The sequence below is a fragment of the Frieseomelitta varia genome, unplaced genomic scaffold (genome assembly GCF_011392965.1).
Source record: "Frieseomelitta varia isolate USP_RPSP 00005682 unplaced genomic scaffold, Fvar_1.2 scaffold_428, whole genome shotgun sequence".
Lineage (NCBI taxonomy): Eukaryota > Metazoa > Arthropoda > Insecta > Hymenoptera > Apidae > Frieseomelitta > Frieseomelitta varia.
Genome location: NW_025110177.1, coordinates 366,359 through 388,870, shown reverse-complemented (window position 1 = coordinate 388,870; position 22,512 = coordinate 366,359). Strand labels below are relative to the sequence as shown.

Sequence of the window (22,512 nt, the reverse complement as noted above, 5' to 3'; positions counted from 1 at the left end):
TCAAATTTACTATCGGCAGCTTTATGAAAACATTTAATCATTGTCTCCTTTTCCTTTTCTAATATATTAATATTTTATTTACCGGTATTATACCGAAATACGTCTACCGACCACCATTTCGGTTTCATCAAACGTAATCGAATAGTAACCTAAAAATACCGGTTTTTTTTAACCGGTATCGGTAATACCGATTCGGTCTCTGGTTGCTTCAACTATGATATAAGATATTCATTCATTAGGCAGTCAATAATTTAGTAAGAAGTGTATCTAAACACTTCGATCTTTTTGGAATTTCATGAAGTTGCGGAATCTAGTTGTGGAAGAATTAGAAGGGAGTCTTCGGAATTTCTTTTTATTTTAAAATTAGAATTTTGAAGATAATCGAAAATATGATGAATATTATAGAGAATATGAAGAATATTATATTTGAAAAGATAAAGAATATTAATTACTAATATAAGTAAATATTAAAAGGTAAAGAATATTATGAACGGAATATTAATTATTAATATTTATTAATATTAATTAGATTAGATTATTAATATTAATTAGATTAGATTATTAATATTAATTAGATAAATATTAAAAGATAAGGGATATTATTAACTGATTGAAAAGAATCGCGAAAGAAATGTTCCCTCGGATGGATTGATGCGAAGATTCATATCAGAAAAGGTTTTTTTTTTTTTAAAGAAATTGCAGGGATCCAGAAGAACGATCTTTCCAAAGATGTCTATTTTTTTCTTTGACGAGTTGGACGTGGCTGATACGTGTCTAGACGTGGTTTTTGAAGTCACTGTCCTGTCGAGACATACGCGTTTGATCCACTGTCTGTTCCTTCTGAAGAAGTGGAATTACTTGGTCTACCAACTTCTCTTTGATCACATTCCTCTCTTCTGTCTCAATCAAATCTCCTTTTCCGAACCACGTTCTAGGTTTCTAGCGTCTAGTAATTTCTCGCTGATAATTTCGGCGCACGTATGCCTGTTTGAAACCACGTTGCGTGGATACGTCAGTTCGCGGTGAAAACGATCGATTCGGTGCTTCTCAGATTTCAATTTATTCAAATTTTCACGCGGTGAACGTAATTTGAAATTTCGTAAATCTGACGTGGAAAAGAATTAACGACGCGCGACTGTTGTTGGGTATTTGAATAACTTTCGAGCCAAGTGTATACCTGTAGTTTGCAAAAATGTTAAAAGACTTGCAGATCTCACAACGTGCCGAATAAAAATGCGCTCGAAGTGTTCCCAGCGTGGAGACCTCGAGGCAAGAAGTGTCCCTGAGGATCGTCCGCAATCTTTGCAGAGAATGCATGAATCTCCAAGGTCGAGTTTGCTTCGAGTGTAAAATGAATTATGCGACCTTCCACGAGGGCGCCCGTGGCGGGAACGTCTCCCTTCTGCAAATCGGCAGATGGTCAAACGGAAACGACTTTTTACCTCGGCACTTGGTGCCGACTGGTGCGTGAGTGTACAAAGGGTGTCCCTATTTTTACGTTTGCCTCTTTCCATCGTTTTAGGCAGCCAGCATTGTTTGGCTTCCGGAGTGCGTTCAAGTTTGAAGATGTTGAAAAAAATGAATACATCGTGTAATTTCTTTAACACGCTCCGCGCTGAACTGATTCTTCGTTAATTTCCGTTCAGGCTTCTACACGATTAATTGTTTTGCTCCTGGAGTATGTCTTCACAATTTTTATTATAATTTTTATAATGTGGAAAAACTGTAATATATATAATATAGTTTATATAACTTATTATAATATAAATTGTATATAATTATAATTATATATAAATTATATATAAAGTATATATATAAGTTATATATAATAATAAATTATATAAATTATATATAATAATTTATATTATTATAATATACATTATTATTATATAAGTTATATAAAAACTATAATTATATATTATATAATATATTATATAATATAATTATCAAGAAAAGTGTTTAGAGTTTAAGATAATAGTGTTATCTGAACAAACTAATAAATTTAAGGTATTCTTTTAACTAACAATTTTTTAGTGATGTCAAAATTAATTTTGAGATGAAACATTTAGTTCCAAATATTATTGTTTACGTACTAAATATGTAGTAATAATAATAATTTACTATATAATACTATGCAGTAACATTAAATGCTTGATAAATAATATTTATTTTAATGTTAGTTTGATAACAACAAATTTTACAACGTCTTCTTACCGAATTGAATTTAATAGACAGGAGGAAAAATCGTCACGCCGCCCACAATAGCATAAACGCGGTATACATATTATTAAGATGTCAATGCATGACTCTTTAACAAACTGTTAAAAATTTTTCCGTTTTAAAATGAAAATTTCAAATGGCTTGAACAGAGAGTTCACTGCGTGGCGTATATACGTATTGAAGAAGAACGGACAAGACGATTCGATAATTATTATTCGACGAGCGACGATCATTAAACGCTGCATTGGTATTGATTTTCGTTTATGCAGTGGACAAGAACTTGGGCAAAGAAATATTTGTGACCATTGAATAATTTGGTAATTCAATGGTTAATGATCAAATCCATTATGATTCTCTTAAAATAATTTATCATAACATATAGTGAATAATATATAATAAATACGTAATAAATAATGCAATCTGATAGTGTATTCGAATAAAAAAATCAATACTTTTTAATGTAACAATATATGATATTTCACGCGATGCTTAATAAGGGCATGAACGAAATAACCAATGAAATACATGAATAATTTGAAAAGAAAACAATATCTGTCGGAAACAATATTATCACGCGAGAATAGCTCGTGAACAAGAGAGACGTCCCAATTTTCAACACGTGTAACGCCGCGCTCACCATCGATCATCAAAAAAAAAAAAAAAAAAAAAAAAAAAAAAAAAAGAGAACAAACAAACAGAGAGTCAGATCGATTCATCATATCATACATGATAAAACACCGCTATCAAAAGCAAAATTCGGAAATTTCAACTACCGAAATTATTCGTTCTGAGAAAAATCAATCTTCTTCGAAAGATTCGAAATTCCCGGCACTGCGCTGTGGACAGAGTCGTTGACGAGTCAGTTCGAAAGATCGATGTCTTTGAACTTCGATCAGAAAGAAGATAATAACTGTCGTTGTCAGTTGATCTAGTGAAATTTCAGGCGACCTGTCACATCACACGTTAATCCCTTTAACTGCTGAGCCAACTTGTCAAAAGTAAGCACCCAAACGAGAACAAAGAGCACATCGAGGATACAGGATTTTCATGAGTTTAAATCTACGATCGATCACCCAGTTTGAATCCACGTGGTGCGCCACTTTCAAAGCTTCGCGGCAAGTCGTTTCGTCTTGCGCGTTGAAAGGATTTCTGTGATGACGAGTTAAAGGGTTAAACGACACTTGGTTTTGCCCCTTGCGGTATTCGCGGCAAATACTCTAATGGAGGGGAATTAGCGGTTTCATATCGCGAGTCGGGTAAAATGAAGTGAAATAAAGCAGCGCTTTACAGCAAGATTCGTTTGAAGACGCGGTAACACTCGTGTGAACGGTACATCACGGCTAACAGGCAAGGGGGAGGGAGAGGGGATGCTCAATTATGTCAAAATTGCAAATACGATGGCCTGGCCGCGTATCCTGAATCAGTTGATCGTCGTGACGAGCAAAAGAAAACCCGCTCCGGCCGGAAGTTGGAGATCGCCTCGTTACCGCGGCGAATGAAAGCAACGTGTGTGTTACGTTGACGTAAAATGGGAATGGGAATTCTTCTCTCTCTCTCGGATGCAAACGATGTCCAATGATACGAGAGAAATACACGTCGCTTTATTGTACCGCGCGCGTTGTCGATAACGCTGTGTCTTGTATCCTAATCGATTCGTTTCGTCTCGGTATGCTTCCGCAGAAAGTCAGACACGATCCTCTAATGCGCGTGTTTCCTTCTCTTTTTTTTATTTTTTCTATTTTATTGGATATATATTAGATATATATTATTATATATCTAATATAGTTAGTCTTATCTTAGATATATATTATTATATATCTAATATAATAATATAGTAATAATTCTATTATATTAGATATATTAGATATATAATTATTATATTAGATATATATTATTGTATATCTAATATAGTAATATAGTAATATAGTAATATATCTAATATAGTAATATAGTAATATATCTAATATAGTAATATAGTAATATATCTAATATAGTAATATAGTAATATATCAAATATAGTAATAATTCTATTTTATTAGATATATATTATTATATATTAGATATATAATTATACATATATACTTTTTTTTTATTAGCTCAAATAGATTAAATACCCAATTAAATTCTTCCATGCGTTTAATCTGACGCTTTTTATTTATTCAAGTGCTTGTATGACAAATAATTAAATATTTTGAACTTGTCTGGTTAACGAGTAATCAAATATTAACGGACAATCGATTCCAGTGAAACGGGAATCTTCCTTGAAAATGAAAATCCTCGAACTACCCTGTACGCGTTATCTTGGAGAAAATCGCGAATCACGGAACTATGATCTCTGTACAATGGCAGTGTGCGTGGCTCGAGCGATATCTTCGAAAATAAAAAAAGGAAAATTCATTCAACAACAAAGAAGACAAAAGAACGAAAGAAATAGGCTACCCTGTATACGTGCCGGTACACGGCGCGTTGTGTTGGAGGAACGAACATGCGTACGCCATGAACGACGATAATAACACGATGAGAATTATCCCACGCGTGGTGGTTAGGTGTACGAGCTCGAGAGTCGACCGGGTGTTTTCTTCGTTCGAGACCCGTTTTCAACTCGATTTTCCTCCCGTTTCCTCCTCTGCTGCTCGTCCTTCACAAGGGACGCGTAAGAAATAGTTATTACGATGGGTTCGATGCCCACGGGAAAATCCGCCGTGAATATTCCGCCTTTCCTTTTGATCATCTTCGCGTGATCCGCGGGCAAACACCGCCTTCTTCTCACCGTTATTTCATAGCCCCGGGATATGAATCGCAACCGCGGGGCGAACGTATTGCCTTCCTCCCCCCCCGCCAACGTTGGAAAACGTTGATGTTTGCTTTTCCTTCTTTTCGACTGTCCATTAGATTCTCTCTTCCTCTTTCTGTTTCTTTTCTTTTCGTTGGTTACAGAGTTTGATACAAATGAATCATTTCTATATTTATACTGTATTAAACGTTTAAGGGGATTAATCTAGTATGAAGTGTGTTTTTTTAATTTCGTTAGGGAGTCTTTTGCAAAGAAACTGTCATACCTTTTGCAGTGAAGTTGACAAAGTTTATTTGTACGTATTTCAGCGACGTTTTAAAATTTTTTTGGACAAAAAAAAAGTTAAAATTAAAAGTGGCACTGCATACTCTTAGACATAGTCGCTCTTAAAAAAGGTCGTCTCCCGGTCGTCTTCCATGGTTCCGGCCATTCTGCTTGTCGGAAATAAAAAAAACGCGAATGTTCCTTAATTAGTATGAGTTTGGCTATGGCGGGTACCAAAATAAAAGAAAAAAGTCGGTAATTAAAAAAGTAGCGATACTTTGAAGTTCGATTGTCGATTTTTGCGTGTTTTTGTTAAACTTCGGAAGCCTAAAGAAATGTAAAGAATAAAATTTTTTTGTTGATACTGGTAGGTGACTATAGTCACACATGTACTAAATGCGTACTTAAAATTTTGAGTCAATTGATCAAGTAGATCATGGACATCGTTCTGAAAAACATAATTTCCAGAAAAATGCCTTTAAAGTTTAGTATTGCGGTAACAATGACGCTGGTCGTCGCGTCTTTCAAACAACCATAACTTCGTTAATTTTAGGAGTTCACATGTAAGGTTACAGATTTATTTTTGACTACTATGTCCTTTAAGAATATGCAAAAAAAAAAAAAAAAGAAAAATCGATTTTTTTCAAAAGTTCACACTAGAATACCCCCTTAATATTGTACAATAATCGCTTGGGCACGTCGATTCATAATACAACGCTCTAACAAAGAATAACGAAGAGTCACACGCATACACACAAGTATATAAAACGGTAGAATAACAAATACGGCTATAAATATTAGTAGACCTTTCAGATCAGAGATGTCGCAATTAGTAACTTTGCTGAACTTTTAACACTTTTCGCTTGTTTATTTATTTTTTTTACTTTGGTTCTACGGAACGATGGGAAGATTTGTTCAAGGCGAGATGATCTCGGTCGATAACCGTGTAATTAGCTGTAATTATTGCCGTCTTATCTTCGGGTTGCTCGATTCTGATTGCTAGCTTCTCGGATGAATGCACATGATCGTGATTGCGCGAGCTGGAACCTGGAACAGGCTGTTCCGAGGGGAGGTTTCTCACGAGGGTGTTTTCACAAATAGAAACGTTCGAGCAAACGTGGAATGTCTATTATTAATCGTGCAGCGAATTCGTTTGCTCGGCGATGTGACGACGCGTTTGCATTCGTAAATTTTCTTAGAACAGTGTTTCAATTTTCCCGAAATTTCCTTTTCATTCGCTGAAACGACTGTAAGATCGAAATGGGAATGTTTGGTAATCGTGTATCGAGATCAAGCGTAATTGATCAAAATGGTTGATACAACGACAATAAATATACGTCAATATCGATGTATAGTGAGAAAGAAATAACTTTTACAACAGTATATAAAATATTTACCTACACACCGGAAGAAGGTCTCTGTTTCTTCTGAAATTTCAAATTTCTTCTTCTTCTTCTATTTTTCTTTAATGTCGCATCGACAGCAAGGTCATTAGCGACGGCGGTGCCATTAGATATGTGTGTAGTACTTTATGTTTTTGAGATATTTTAATACTTTTTGTATGTCATTTTGAGAAGTCAGTTTATGTTTGCGTTGATTTCGTATTTCTGTGGTGTGGCATTCTTCGAAGTTTGAATTTAATGGGATTTCAGTAGAATCATATTTGTCCGAAATTACAATGGCCACTCCTCCGCTGGTGTGGTTTTCGTTTATTCCCTGTTTTTGACGAAGGTATTGAAATGTTTTAGTGTAGGATGGTGATTTTTTTCGAAATTTGTTTCTTGAAGGCAGATAATATCAGGGCTGAAATTATTCATGAGAACTTGGAGTTGTTCGTAATGGGTATAGTAACCGTTTATGTTCCACTGTATTATTGTTACAAATGTATTACTGTTAGTAATAAATTTATTATTATTTATTGTTTGTTTCTCGAGAAAGTGGCAAAGACGACACCTCGACACTTTCCGATACTTTTCGTTCGAGGATTTTTATTAAAAATCGTTGCACGGTAGTAACGGTGCAGCCGCGGTGGCCGTCTACTTTAAAGTGTACACGAAGTGGCGTTCTCCACGCGAGAACGAAGTACCTGTCGCAGGTGCCCTCCCCAAGTTAGTTGGAGGACTCGAGCGTCGCTTGAAGAGGAAAGGGCGTAAGAGAGCGCGCCGGAGATCAGAGGGGTTGCCACCCCTTATTCACCCTTTTGCGCGCGCCCTCGAGCCGCGCGTTCCATGGTTTTCTGATCCTCTGAATTCGCCAGTCGAAAAAGTCGAGCGCCTAGCTCCGGGTTGTTTTAGTTTTTCGCCAAGTATTAAAAATGTCTGAACGCTTCTTTTTTTCTCCCCTATTCCCGGCGATTCCTTAAAGCCACCGTTTCTGTCGCGTAAATATTGAAACTGGCTGCTAGCTAGTTGGCGAAACTGTTCTCGAAACTGTTCAGTTTGCTCTCCGAAGCGCGCGAAACTGAATCTCGAAGTAGCCTTTGAATTTCTCTGCGAATAATTATTGAAAATGTTACGCACACGACGGTACAGCGATAGAAATTAGCAATAAAGTTTAATTAAATTAAAATTTCTGACATATCACTAATAGGATTGGCTAATAAGACTAGGTCTAATTTGACGGATTTCTGATTTTATGAGCAAAATTTGAAAAATTTTAAACAATTTTTGCTGTCTTTTAGTAATAGAATAATACAAATATGTTCGAGGTCAATGTTTTCTCGAACCTCCAATTTTGTACGCGATTTATCTACAAACGCTCGTCACATTGACTCATTACTCCAGCAATAAATATAAAAGTAAAAATCATAATATTACAGAGATATTTTTTACTATTTTGAAAATCTGACGACGGTCTCACGGTTTATCGCTGTTGTAAATATCACAAATATATTGTTATTACAACAATAAACATATGTTGTTAATATAACAAACATTTTATAACTATATAATGTCACGCAGCTAAATGTATAAGCTGACAATGCATGATTAAGTTGTTTCTAAAATTAAATCGATTTCTTGAGGAACACGCGTGCTTGCACTCACCCGTTAATTTGGAGGAAATGCTCCGTGAACATCATTAAAAGTTAAGTAGACCTCTGAAATTATATGTAAAAGAAAAAAAAAGAAAAATTTGTGGGAAAGAGAAGAAAAAGGAAACTGCTTGTAACTGTATCAGTTGTGGGAGGCACAACCGTACCAAATAAGTTGTACGTTATTCGGTTAGACATTGTCTATTGTTGGAGGAGAGTTTCTAGCTGGCATTAGTACTCGCGGAATTGCACAGGATTCACAGGAAAAGTATGGCAACGAGCTTCCCTCGAGTGATTACCACGAGTTTTCCCAACTGTGCGCCGATTACCACGTTTTCCATCCGCGAAGCCCGCTTTTCCTTCTCGGGTTCGCACGCGTCCAACTGCTAAATAATACCGAACAAATACATACGGTCGGAACTCGGTAACTCGTGTATGTATCTGAAAGAGGCAACTTTGGTTTGTACCGAGGCTTCAGTTATACCTAAGGTTCAACGTCTTTGTCGTAGTAATAAAAGTATGAGGAGATACGAAGGAAATTACTTAGGAAAATTCTTATATGAACAACTGAAGAAATAGCAATTAGTTGACATATATATATATAATTCCAAAAAATAAGATTACAAATGAATTAATTATTATTATTAATTATTATATACAATGTTTGAAAATAAAATTCCAAGTAAACTAATTATTATTTAATAAATATGTAAATATATAACTTCCTAATTTTAATATAATTGAAGCTAAAATTATTGAAGTGAAAAGGGAAGCCTGAAGACATAACGATAAGGAAAATTGTCGATACTTTAAACTGTTATAATTTTCGTAAAAATCATCACAAGTCATGTAACAATTAAAGGTAAAAAGTATGAGGAGATACGAAGGAAATTACTTGGGAAAATTCTTATATGAACAACTGAAGAAATAGCAACTAGTTGACATACACATATAATTCGTAAAAATAAGATTACAAATGAATTAAGTATTATTAGTATACATACAATTTTTGAAAATAAAATTTCAAGTAAATTAATTATTATTAAATAAATATGTAAATATATAACTTCCTAATTTTATAATATAATTGAAGCTAAAATTATTAAAGTGAAAAGGGAAGCATGAAGACATAACGATAAGGAAAATTGTCGATACTGTAAACTGTTATAATTTCGTAAAAATCATCACAAGTCATGTAACAATTAAAGGTAAAAAGTCTGAGGAGATACGAAGGAAATTACTTAGGAAAATTCTTATATGAACAACTGAAGAAATAGCAATTAGTTGACATATATATATAATTCCAAAAAATAAGATTACAAATGAATTAATTATTATTAGTATACATACAATTTTTGAAAATAAAATTCCAAGTAAACTAATTATTATTAAATAAATATGTAAATATATAATTTTCCTAATTTTAATATAATTGAAGCTAAAATTATTGAAGTGAAAAGGGAAGCATGAAGACATAACGATAAGGAAAATTGTCGATACTTTAAACTGTTATAATTTTCGTAAAAATCATGTAACAATTAAAGGTAAAATAATTTGTAAAAGTCGCAAACAATTTATACTTGGTCTCATTTCAAAGTAAAATAAAGTTCCTACTTCGATTGCCCTAAGTTCCTTTTTCTTTTCTCTCTTTTTTCAAAGATATTTTTCTACATTTATCGCGTAAAAAATTAAAATGGGACCACTGGATTCACTTTTTATATGTCGCGCAATGTTATCTCACCCTGCAAATCAGCTGACTATCGTTGGGACAAAGGAGATTATATTATTTCCTTTTGCAAAATTGTAACAGCTTTATTATTTAACGTTCGAATATCAAAGTCGCTGGATAATCTGCTATGTAACTACAAGTTTGAAGCAGCGAGGCGTAAAAATTAAAAAAAAAAAAAAAAAAAAAAATAGAAGACTCAAATAATAAAAGAAAAAGGCACCGTTTGGGTTCGTAAAATTGACGAGACCACTGGAATCGCCCACTTTTCAATGTTGTTATCTTACGCGGTATTATGTTCGTTCTAGAAAAACAGCGGCTAAGCGCTGCGGCAAAGTCGAATTAATAAAATGTTATAAAAGGAAAAAGGCGCGCGGATTAGTGGGAGGGGGCGGTGCGTGCATCAGTTAATGAGGATGTACGCGTATTACGATGGCGTAGGTCGGCCGGTTGCGTTTTCTAATCGTTGCGCGTGGGGTGCACGTTGGCTAGTGCTAATGGTAACGGTGTAGTTCGTCGGCTCTCGTTACGTTGACAGAGCGGGCTCCTCTCAGGGTGGTAGTAGGCCAAGGATCTCTTCAGAGGTCGGCTCTCGTTCGCTCGGACTCGATCAAAGACGCGTTCGATAGCCGCGTTTCAGCGGCCCGTGCTAGCCGATTAACACTCGCGCGAGCCACTGTCCTAGAAATCGAGGATAATTCACGTAACGGGATTCTTGCTCGCGATCGCAAGTTGAGCAAGAGCTCGCGAGAAAAAGGAAAAAGGAAAAGAAGCAAAGGAGGGAAAAAGGACAAGATGTTGGCGTCACGAAATTGAACGAATATAACAAATTATGTAATAAATATTAACTTGGATAATTAAGATTTTATTAATATATATTATATATAAATATAAATTTACACTGATTTAATTTTAATTTTAATAATTTTTAAGTGGTTTAAATTTCAAAGTAAATTTTCATATTTATAATAGAATCATTGTAAATCTTATTTTGTACTGTAATTTATTTCTTTAAAAAAATATTTTGAATAAACCTTCATGATTTTATTTAAATATTACAATATCAGTTATATAGTAAATTATTTTTATATTGTAACAACATTTGACTCAATTATTTGAACTAATTTTGTTTCAATTTTATATTTTACACTAAATATTTTTCTATGTTTAGTAGTACTCGATTTCGTTTTTATTTTCAAAATTAAAGGTTTTATTTACGCATGATTAGTGAAATTCGTTCAGAAATATGATTAGTAGACTATGTAATAAACAATTTGACTAATTTGTTAAAAAAAATGTATGGTTATATAGTCATTGGAAAGGAATATTCAAATTTCATTGTCAAAAGTTATAAAATTTAAACGCGATTTTTTTTCATCACGCTTCAAAAATTATTTCTCTTAAATTAATTGACCGCCATATACAATAAAAAGAATTATGGATTTTCGGTTTATATGCCACCATCATAAAAATTCCACGTTCCATACCATATTCTCTTCACCATATAGTAATAACAGCGTACTCGCAACAGAAGTTAATTTCACTCGAAAACGCACTCGAGATTTTCGAGAGCGGGAGTCTCTAATTCCTCGATTCAGGTTAACAACGAGGTGGCCGTGTCTCACCGTTAGCTACTTTCTTCATAGGGTTTCATAATGATTGACAGCGCGAAGCGGGACAGTCCGTGTTTGTCAGCAGTTTGCTACCACCTCTGTACCGTGGGGAGCTGAACGGAACGATCTAGATTGGATCCAGAGATGCTGTCAACGATATTGCGGACACCGTTCGGTGTCAGAAAGAACCGTTTGTGTGCAGTTAGTGCACCGCATGCACACAACCGATACGCATGCCCCCTTCGCTTTTCGTGCGTCGTTCCGATCCGTGCCACATTTTATAATCTTTTTTTTTCTTTTGTTTCCTTGATGTTTCCGTGCAACATGAAATGTCTGTCGTGATCACGCGCTCCCCTTCCACTCGTTTTTATTCGTTGCTCATCGATTTCGAGGATTTACTTGGACAGATTTCGATATTCGATGCCATCGAACATGATTTAAGAGATATTTCGTCGAACGTGCAGGGCAGAACACGATTGGGTATTTATGCGAGATTTACGAGAAACGAAATTGAACGGGAGATTTGATTAAATTATCATTGATGTTACTGCTGATAAACATGGAAGATACAGGTTTTTTTATTTTTTATTTTTTTTTTTTTTTGAAAATAAAATCAATCGAAAATAACGTATAAAAATTCGCGATGTATTGAACGTTTTGAAAAATACTGTCAAAATCTTATTAAAGCATGCCTGTAGTATTAAATTTCGTTTATAAAAATTGTCAACTAAATCAATATCGAGAATACTGTCTGGTCAAAGGAAAATAAGTTAATCTCTCCGAATGTAATAAAATTCTTCTGTCAATTTCACGTGTCACTTATGAAAGAATGATTTAAATGATTTAATCATCTTATGCCTTTGTATTGGAAATAAAACAGAACCGAATATTATCATTTCCCTTACGATGCCTATTTTCGTGTTATGCAAATTTTGGAGTATGTAAGTCACGTATTTGATGCAATAAAGAAAAGTAAGAAATATATTGGAATGCAATCTATCTGTTGAGGGATTAGTGTATCACGCGTACGATTTTGGATTAAGATAATTAACGAGTTTGTCGTCGAAAGCCACAAATTTATTGGATAGCGCGTAATTTCCGCGACGAAATTTATTAATAACATCGCGCTTTCCTTCCGTTGACTTGTTTGCAAAAAAATTCGTACGATCGAACGGCTAAGTTGTTTATGACTTTTGTAATTCACGATCGTTCAATTGTTACACGCGAGTAAATTTAATTCGCGATTTGTTGGAAATGAAATTTTCCAAAAATCTCGCTATTGACTTGTTTGCAAAAAAATTCGTACGGTCGAACGGCTAAGTTGTTTATGCCTTTCGCAATTCACGATCATTCGAGTGAATTTAATTCGCGTTTCGTTGGAAACGAAATTTTCCAAAAATTCGATGTGTTTGTTAAAAAAATTTGTCGAACAGCCAAGTTCTTTACAATCTGTGTAACTTCACGATCATCCTATTGTCACGCCCGAGTAAATTTAATTCACGTTCTCTGTTAAAAATAAAATTTTCCAATAGTTTCTTTTTTGATTCGTGTACAAAAAAAAAAAAAAAAAAAAAAAAGAATTCGTAAAACGGCTAAATCTGTCAGATCTTTATAATTCGCTATTATCTTGTTACGCGTGAAATAAATTCTGTCAAAAATAAAATTTTCCCAAGGTTTCTCCTTCGACTTGTTTGTATAAAAACAAATTCGTCCAACGGCCAAGTCGTTCATGATCTTTATAATTTGCGATTATCTTATTGTTACGCGTGAAGTAAATTTCATCCGCCTTCTCGCCACGTTAGAAATAAAACATTTTCCAAAACAAAAAGCCTAGCCTCGATTGGATTTATTCGCCGTGAAATATTCGTCATTTAAAAATGAACCAGAGATAATTTCGTACGAACGATCGCGCCAGGACGCGCCCCCCGTCCTCCAGGGCGGATTTATTCGCGCGGTTAATCTTTCGGAATTGTAAATTATTTTTAACGTTTCACAGTTTACGGCGCGAACGATGACGCAACTCCCCCCCGGAGTCGTTACTCCGCGATGATAAGCGTAATAATTCGTGTAATAATACCCTTGCTGCTGCGTTACCGTACACGCTTGCGACGGATACAGCGTGCTTCATCCCGCGACCGTCACGCTATGATTATGTCTCCACTTGTTATAATTTGTGGATCGTCAAGACGATCAACGATCTGTTTCCGCTTTCCTCGAATTTGCCGAGTAAACTGGAAACTCCGAGATTCCCCAACTGTGGAAACTTGCTGATTGATAATCGTACGAATATTTCTTCTTTCGAAACACGAAAGGTTTTAATCAAAAAAATGGCGACGGTAACTGGAAGTAATTTACAATTATTTCTTTTCTATAATTGTAGCGTCGCATGTATTTCAAATTTGTCTCGATTAATAAAAATTCTTCTTTCGAAACACGAAAGTTTTTAATCAAAAAATGGCGACGGTAACTGGAAGTAAGTAATTTACAATTATTTCATTTCTATAATTGTAGCGTCGCATGTATTTCAGATTTGTCTCGATTAATAAAAATTTTTTCGACAATTGACGATTCTCTTGCGAATTATTTCATCGTTTAATTTCATCAGTAGCAAAGTGACAAATAATTTGTGACACTAGTTAACCGATTAATTTACAATAAAGCACGCGTATCTTAAAGCAATTGGAATACGTTTTAAATGATTCGTCTATAAATGATTCACGGTACGATGAAACGTAGTGTATGGAGCTGGTCGTAAGTGGAACGTAACATCTACAGAATTGCTTCGAAAAGAGCGAGCTACATACATACTGCTGCGTATGTACACACATGTAACATCTTCTTTATCAAGCTCGCGATGTCAAATGTTATCGATTTGCCCCGAAAACTTTTCTGTAGACGATCGATCGTCACGAAATAAGAAAATAGGCTAATCGACAATGCGAGTAGGTCGAGTTAGAAATTAAATGGTGAAAATCGGCTTGTTTTTAACTACTCGATACATGCGCTGTTATATTTAGCATGTAATGAAACTGCGTACAGTGTGTACACTGTTTCGTGTTTTAACAATAAATGCACAGTAGAAATTAGGTTAGCGAAATTTATTAGCTTAGCCTGACTGCCGGACTGGCGCAGGATCGTAAAATTCTGAACTATCCTCCAGTCTAAATATTAACCTTTGCATCGTGTTACTTCGTGTGCCCGAACAACGATAGGATTTTTATTGCAGTTTAATCAACTCTTTGAATTTGCACGAGATTTCGATTCATCGAGAGTTCGTCAAGTTCCAGTGAATTCTTGTCGGGACAGTATCCTCGTAAATTTTAATTGCAATTTATTACCTCTGTAACAATATTTTAATCCTTCAAGAATTCATTGCAATTCGACGGAAAATCCTGTCTCACTTTGTTTTACTACTTTGTAAATTTATGAAACTCGATTTTCCAGAATGAAATTTCTACTTAGAAAGTATATTATAATGATTTTATAATATCTTCTCATAGAGAAACTCGGAAGTAAATTTAAAGAGAAACTTCTTAGTAATAATTTTGTAATAATAAACGAAGTACGCGACTATGCAGCTGCAACTCGATAACTTCTTTAAATCTCGAGGCAATAAAGTCCTGAATTCAAGGAATTAATTAAAACAACTATCCTTGATAAAAAAAAAAAAAATAAAAATAAAGGAAAATCAATGTTCCAACGATAAATAAAATAAAAAATTCTTTTTCTCGATACTTATCTCGTCGCGTCGTAAACTCGCGTTTCGATTTTACAGGGTGGGCCAGAAATAAAGTACAAATTTGCGAACGCAGAGGCGGCCAACATTTGAGAGAAATCATTTTTAAAACACGATGAGAAAAGAAACTCATGTTTGAACTTAAGTTTAATTTAAAATTAACAAAATTAGTTTTTTCTTATATTTTCATGCACCAACCTTTTAGATATCTTCTAGGCTTCGTTGGCCAGCAAAAATTTATCGAGCACCGCACATAGTTTACATATTTTTTTTATCAGTCCAATGCAAAGAAAAATATATTTATATTAATTAAAAAAAGATATGAAAATTTAAATGAGAAGAACACTGAGCTTTGTTTAGATACTAGTTCATCAATATCTGGTTTGATACAGATAGATAGGCAATACGAAGAGTATTTTCAAGATGCTCCTCTAAAATTTTTCTTTTTATTTTATTTTTTGTGTGCTTCACATCAAGAGGAGGAGGGAGATCTGCTCGTTAAAAGGGACATCACGAACATTCGTGGTGAAAATTATTCAAATAATAAAATTCTTATTCAATTATTCCAACTATGATTATACAGTGTGGGAATAGGGTTGAACACGTCTGTTTTATTGAAAAGAAAAAAAAAAAAAATAGTCGAGAAGAAACTTTCGGCCCACCGTATAGAAGAGCAAACAAACGAAAGACGAGGCAGCAGGCCGAAAATCTTATGATCGGTAGATTCCTCCTGCTGGTCTCCGCGTTGGTCGAACGTATGGCGTCTTTAACGAGGCGCGCGTTCACCGATAAAAATACCTCCCCGTATATAGGCCATGAGCCGAAAGTCATCCCGTATGCTGAAAACGGGAACTGCCGCGCCAGATAGAACCCGGCTCTGCTATCGAATGCATCGGCAAGCTTGCATAATTGCCATCTTTGGTTTCGTAGAATGGCGCCGAGATACTGGCTGACGCGTTCCGCGAATGAAATCAATCGACCGGACAGGTGTACGCTTCGTCTAGAACTAGCTATAAAGTGGTGAAAATGACCAATAATATAATTTCTGTTAAACACAATGAAATAAACATAATAAATATAAAATAAAAATATAATAAAAAAGTTTTAATAAGATAACTAATTTTAATAATAATAAACGTGTAAGAGCATTGAGAAAAGACGAAATAACTTGATAATAAACAGTAATAATATCTTGCTCGAATATTCTACTATTTCTTTAAATAACTCTGCTCTGTGCGTCACTAAAAGTGGCCATCCCTGGCCTAACCCTTTGTTAGGCGCGTGTACGAAAACCACGAAACCGAATCGTACGAAGTAGAGAGACGTTCCCGAGTGTCTCGAGACGCTGAGGACGCGTTCTTTCTTGCTGGCGCGTACGCGCGGGGCTTTTCTTCTCTTGACATTCCGTTTCACGCGAGGGCCGAGTAGCGTGCCTGCACGGGGTACCGGACGAGTTGTGAACGAGACGCCGGCTCAGCAAGTTTCTTTTCGAAAGGAAGAAAGAGCCCGGGCGGGACTGCGCGAAGATGAAGAAGCGAAGGGGAAGGATAAAACGAGCAACAGGAGTGGCAAACAGAAACGATCCGCAAGGTCGATGCAGCTCGTTCCTCTCTCGTCGCTTCGCTGCTGTTCACCGATGCCTCCGACTACGTTCTTCGCGCTGGCTTGATCTGAAAAATTTACAACTTTCCTCGGCTATTCGCCGATTGAAATTTTAATTCCCCGCCCTTCGTAGGCCAGCGTCTACCACATATGTAGTAATTACAATAAACCTGAAGTAATAATTTAATCACTACAGAATAGAAATTATAGTAAACCTGAAGCTGTAATTTATTCCGAAAACTGCCTTTTGTTTTAAATATTGCCCGAGATTAAACTATTAAATTGTTTAAATATTGCCTGAGATTAGAAAAATTTCGTTGTCCATTTTTTACCAAATTTTATCTATATTTTATTTGACGATATTTAGACACTAGATGTGACAATTAATTTGGCACAGACGGAGTATTAGAAAAGTTAAAAGAAAAAAAAAATTGCGAGTCTCGTTGGACATTGATGTTTCCAATCAGCAAGGTTAATTGCACACCGTGGATGCTGGCTAGAGCACGTCTGCACAAAAGTTTAGCAGACGGTTTAGATCGAAGATTGAAAGTGTCTCACCGAAGAACCATTGTCGCGGAAGTCCGTTCTGGCGCAGCTTATTATCAGTCTCTACGTTCTGTGTCTCCGTTTTCTGCACAACGATGGAAAGGCCAGGAGATCTCGGTAGGCCTCCGTTGTGTACACGGTTTACCATTTCAGATCCCGCAAAATTGCGTCCCGTTCGCAGAATGGCTGAAGCGGGGGAAAAAAGAAAAAAAAAAAAAAAAAGAAAAATCGTCGTCGATTACGCCAGCAACGTAGATTCACCTACTATAGGCCGCTATTCAATTCGAAAATTACCGCTCAGCAATTGTGTATCGTCGAACAGTACGTCTGGCAACACGAAACAGTCAATTTTTAATCTGGAGTTTAATACCTGCTTTCGTTTAATCCTCGCTCTTTTGTATCAGACGAAATCGAGTCTTCGAGTATTCTTTTTACTCGAAATCCTTCAACTCCGAAATTCTCGAGATTTAAGAAATCTCTTGGACTCTGAGATGTTTTATGTTTTTGTAGTTTGAAAGTCTTGTAATTTGGAATTTTTGCAATTCGACGAAGCTCGAATTTGAAACCTTTCTCCAGGATTTTCTGATTACAGAACTTTCGAAATTTTCACCTTTCGAATTTTCGAAAATTCGTTCTCCGAACTTTCGAAACTTTCAAGCTCTTAGTTCTGAAACTGCCGAATTTTCAAACCCCTCGACTTTTCTTATTTTTATGCGAGTTTGTATCAGTGTTTAAAAACGCATTTACGAAATTAAACGGGAGATTATGCATTTTCACGTCACCGCGATTCGTGTTAGATATTTTATGCAAACGTTATTGAAAGAGCCACGAGCAACTCCAATATTTGAAGAAACTATGCTCGATATTCAAATATTTATATCGAAATGAAGAGAAAGTGCAGATTCTTCCGTTCGAAGGAGAGATAGAAGAGAAAAAAAAAAAACAAATTCACGGAGGTCTTGGGAATCGATCGATCTTTGCTTCCGACCGAGCACACTTATTTTTAGCGAGGAATGCAATGCCTTTAATTGTACACAGAAACGTACGTTCGTCGGAAATTTTTACGTATCATGACGTCAAACAAAAGATAAGGCAACCATTATTTTGTCACTTGATTGCAAGACAGTTTCGACGCCGGTTTTAGAAACTTGATTGACTTTTTATTTCTTCCTTACCGTACAACTATATTCTGTCGCAAAATAAAATTCGATTTCAGACATAAAATATAATTCCAATTAGTTTCCTAACTAGTTGATTTCCCGACAAATGTAATGACGTGGATAGACATAAAATTTGCGTCGTTTATTAAATGTTTTAACAATCATATTAATATTTTATTAATATTAATTTTTTAGTTTTTTTTATTAATATTAATATTTTATAGTCACATTATAATATCAAGATATTTTCTAAATTTTAAATTCCCCAAAAATTCGTGTAGTACAATGCATTGTAACACAAATGTAGGAAATATCCAGAGTAGAGTATTTGACACTTGTAATATTTAATGGCGGAAATAAATTTCTGCTTAAACTTTTTCTACGGTGAAGAGAAAATGATTTAATCCTTTGCTTCGTATCGATGATCCAGAAAAAAATTGGAGAAACTGGAATACACAGGTACAAAAAAAAAAAAATAATAATAATAATAATAATAATAATCCACAGAATTGAAGATTAATTTAAATACTAAAAAAAAAACCAATCGTACGAATATGCTTCGTAGAATTTTACAATTACAAAATCTCTTAGAACACAGGGTACGTCAATAGGCAATCTCAGTAAATAGCTACGTATGTATAAAATAGTATGTCGATATGAAAGCCGAGCGACTCGGAAAAAGTCGAACAACTCGGTGGTCTAGCTCGCCTAGCTAGCGTGGTATCCGCGCCACGCGTCTGGCAGTTTATCAAGTTGATTTGCGGGATCGACGCATCGCGCGGGATATCAGATCGCGATACATCCGCGGATCGAATGGACCCCGGTCTCCGCGTTTCATGGTTGGTCGCTCGGTGGCAGCGGGTACCCACGTCGCTGGCACTGCCTCCGATGCAAAGGCAGTTAGGTATGTGGCTCGCGTGACGTTACATACACCAAGGTCGGAGAATGAACCGAGAAATCGATGCCTCTCGGTCCCCTACATTCGCTTTTCGACGTTTGTTGGCCGACGTCTCTGCTCTCCGACGTCTGCGGCCCCGCCGGTTGTTACACGCTGCACGAATAATACCTGCCACGTTTACGACAAATTGTAAACTTCATCGCGGTGCTTGTACAGTTGGTAGCGGCACGGTCACGTAAATCGCGTAATTTCGGAAGATAGCTGTCGCGAAACTGGCACTAGTTTGTACGAAACATGATCAACTAGATATATTAGTCTAGGTATATTAAATTCATGGCCAGGAAAAATAATTTTAATATTTGGATATTGGAAGCTTCGTGCTTCCGAGAAAATGGGGTTTCAACGCTCGTCGAGTGCACAGAAGTGAATTTGTCAGATGGTGGTCAAGAGAGATTGGAGTAACTGATAACATTCGAGATTGTGGAAGATCGATTTGCCGCCTGTAACATTTCTACAGTTAACGCTTTGCCGCAATAAAACTCCAAAACTGCAACGTAACTCTACCTGTCTGAGATTCATCTGCAAATCAGCGAAGATGCGTTGATCAACTCTCATTACTCATCGATTCATTTCCCAAAGGTGAATCTCCGGTTATTTACCCGGCCGTTTCCTACTTTCTCTCTTCCATAAACATCGATTCAACTACCCAGAAATCTATTAATCTTCTCGCGTTCGGTACAGCTTCTCTCTTTCACCGAATTCTCTCTCTCTCTCTCTCTCTCTCTCTCTCTCTCTCTCTCTCTCTCTACGCGACCTGGTCGCACGCGTCAATGTCTCGAATCAGTCCCGGAAAATTGTACGCTGTATACTCAATGACTGAATATTCGATGGCGAACGATGCCGACTGGAAACAGTCAATGAACGCACATCTCGAAGCTATCGAACTTTGATGCAATTCCACGTATGCCTGTAGTTATTGCATGTATGTATGTATAGGACGTTCCACATGAAGCTAACCTTTAATGCAATTTTCTCTTAAACCGTTCGTTGTAGGAAAAAAAATGTTTCATATAAAATTTACGTTGTTGCGAGGACGTTTTAAATCTTATCTCTGTGATCAAGCTTCCGAGATTTCAGAGTGATTTATCGTTTTCTTGAACAGAGCTGTATATTTTTGAGTTCACTGTATAATCTTGAGTTTATCAGTTTTGTAACGGGCGTCGAGACAAGTATAGTGACGCAGATAACTAGGTTGGTGTTCCAAGGTTAACGAATGCTCAACGAAGATAAGCTTGAAACATTAACCTTTTTTTGCGCTGGTATGACGTTCCACGCACGTCGAGAATTTTTGTGTTTTCCAAAATTGTAATATTTCCTCAGTTTTAAGTGAAACAAAATACGCAGAACGCACAAATAGTAAATTTATTACTTCTGAATATATTCTACTCCAGTGATGTTATACCAACGAGTTCAAAAGAAAAAGAAAGCGACGAATTATTGTATACGGTTTGGTCGCTCGTTATGGTCCGCAATCAGTTGCCAGCGCAACCGTGGTTAACCTGGCTGACGTCCCGAAACTGTACAGTTCCGTTTAAAAAAGCGAAACCACCTCGAAATCTCTCGAAGTACGACCATCTAAACAAGATTCGTCGCCACGACGCGACAAACATTTTCCTCTACTGCGAATAGTTCAAGAGCAAATAGTTAGTTAGCTTCGTATGGTACGCCCTGTATGTTCGTTTCCATTGCATCGAAACTAAACTGACGGTAATTCAAGCGAACGTGTTCGCAAACGTCTCTGCGGATGGAAGTTGAAACGGAAACAGCCAGCAGCAGAGAGATCCGAAAGGGAGATCTCGAACGCGAAACGAACGTGTCGCTGGCAAGGAACGAACGAACGAACGAACGAACGGATCGTTCGGGAGCAAAAAGAAACAAGTACCGTTACGAATTATGAATGAATCGCGAAACAGCATACGCGCGAGATGAATTATAAGCGCGACGGAAGTCGCTCGTTAAGGCGCGCTGCACCTGCGGATAGATGCGACGGAACGATAGCCGGCCAAAACTGGAAATAGGCTCGTCGACCTTTCCGTGATCGGATCTCGGAGGAATGGAATCGCGAAAATGAGACGTTCTTGCCGCCATCGGGGACACGGTCGTTTGATTATAGGCTGTCTCGTCGATGTGCTTCTTTTGTCAGGGCACGCTGGTTACACGCCGGTTGTTGTTTGAAAGAAGTTCAGACTACGTTCGTGAGAGATTATACGAATTATTTCGAGAGCGAACAATTTACACGTTAACGAGTTGCTATTTTAATTCTTTTCTGCATTTTAATATCTCTTCTCTTTGTGTCTTTTCGCAGAATTCGTCGATCAACGACAGTCATCGTGGATCTTGGAAACAAAAAGAAAAAGAAAAAGAAAAAGAAAAAAGACGGAGGATTCAGGCGGCGTTAGAATGCCTCGTGTCGTGTGAATGAAACAGTTGTTCTTTCGAACGTATATTAGAAAAAAAAAAAATAAAATAAAATAAAAGAACAGTGGAGAGAAACATGAAAATGGAAGTGAAACATACTTCGAAGACTATCGCCAGAGGATCGGCCCGTTTAATGGCCTAGAAGAGGTCATCGGGCCTCCGAGCTAGGCTAGAGAGTAAAGGAGGATCGCGACCATTCTGGTGGCAATGTCCAGGAAGTGGTGCTTCAACAGGACACAGGAGCACGTAGGAAAAAGGATCGCAGAGTAGTCTACAGATAGGCTACTATGACGGACTATCTGGATCCACATTTCGTCAGGGCTCTCTGCCGCGATCCAGAACGGCGAACGCTTCAAGTGAGTTGACGAAATTGCTCATGTAATCACAAGTAATATAGTACATACGTTAGAACAACTAATTTATCTGAAACGAAGGTTTGTAACA

General features: G+C 36.4%; 1 protein-coding gene across 3 annotated transcripts in view; it reads left to right on the top strand.

Annotated features, from left to right (window-relative positions):
* The window catches only part of LOC122531935 (rap guanine nucleotide exchange factor-like), a 227,733-nt gene that overhangs the window by 30,216 nt on the left and 175,005 nt on the right, over positions 1-22,512 (top strand). For all 3 annotated transcript variants that reach the window (XM_043660268.1, XM_043660271.1, XM_043660272.1), the window contains exon 2: positions 21,956-22,424. In XM_043660268.1, coding sequence (XP_043516203.1) covers positions 22,356-22,424 — 69 coding nt within the window. In that variant the 5' untranslated portion in view covers positions 21,956-22,355. The remainder of the gene's footprint in view (positions 1-21,955; positions 22,425-22,512) is intronic.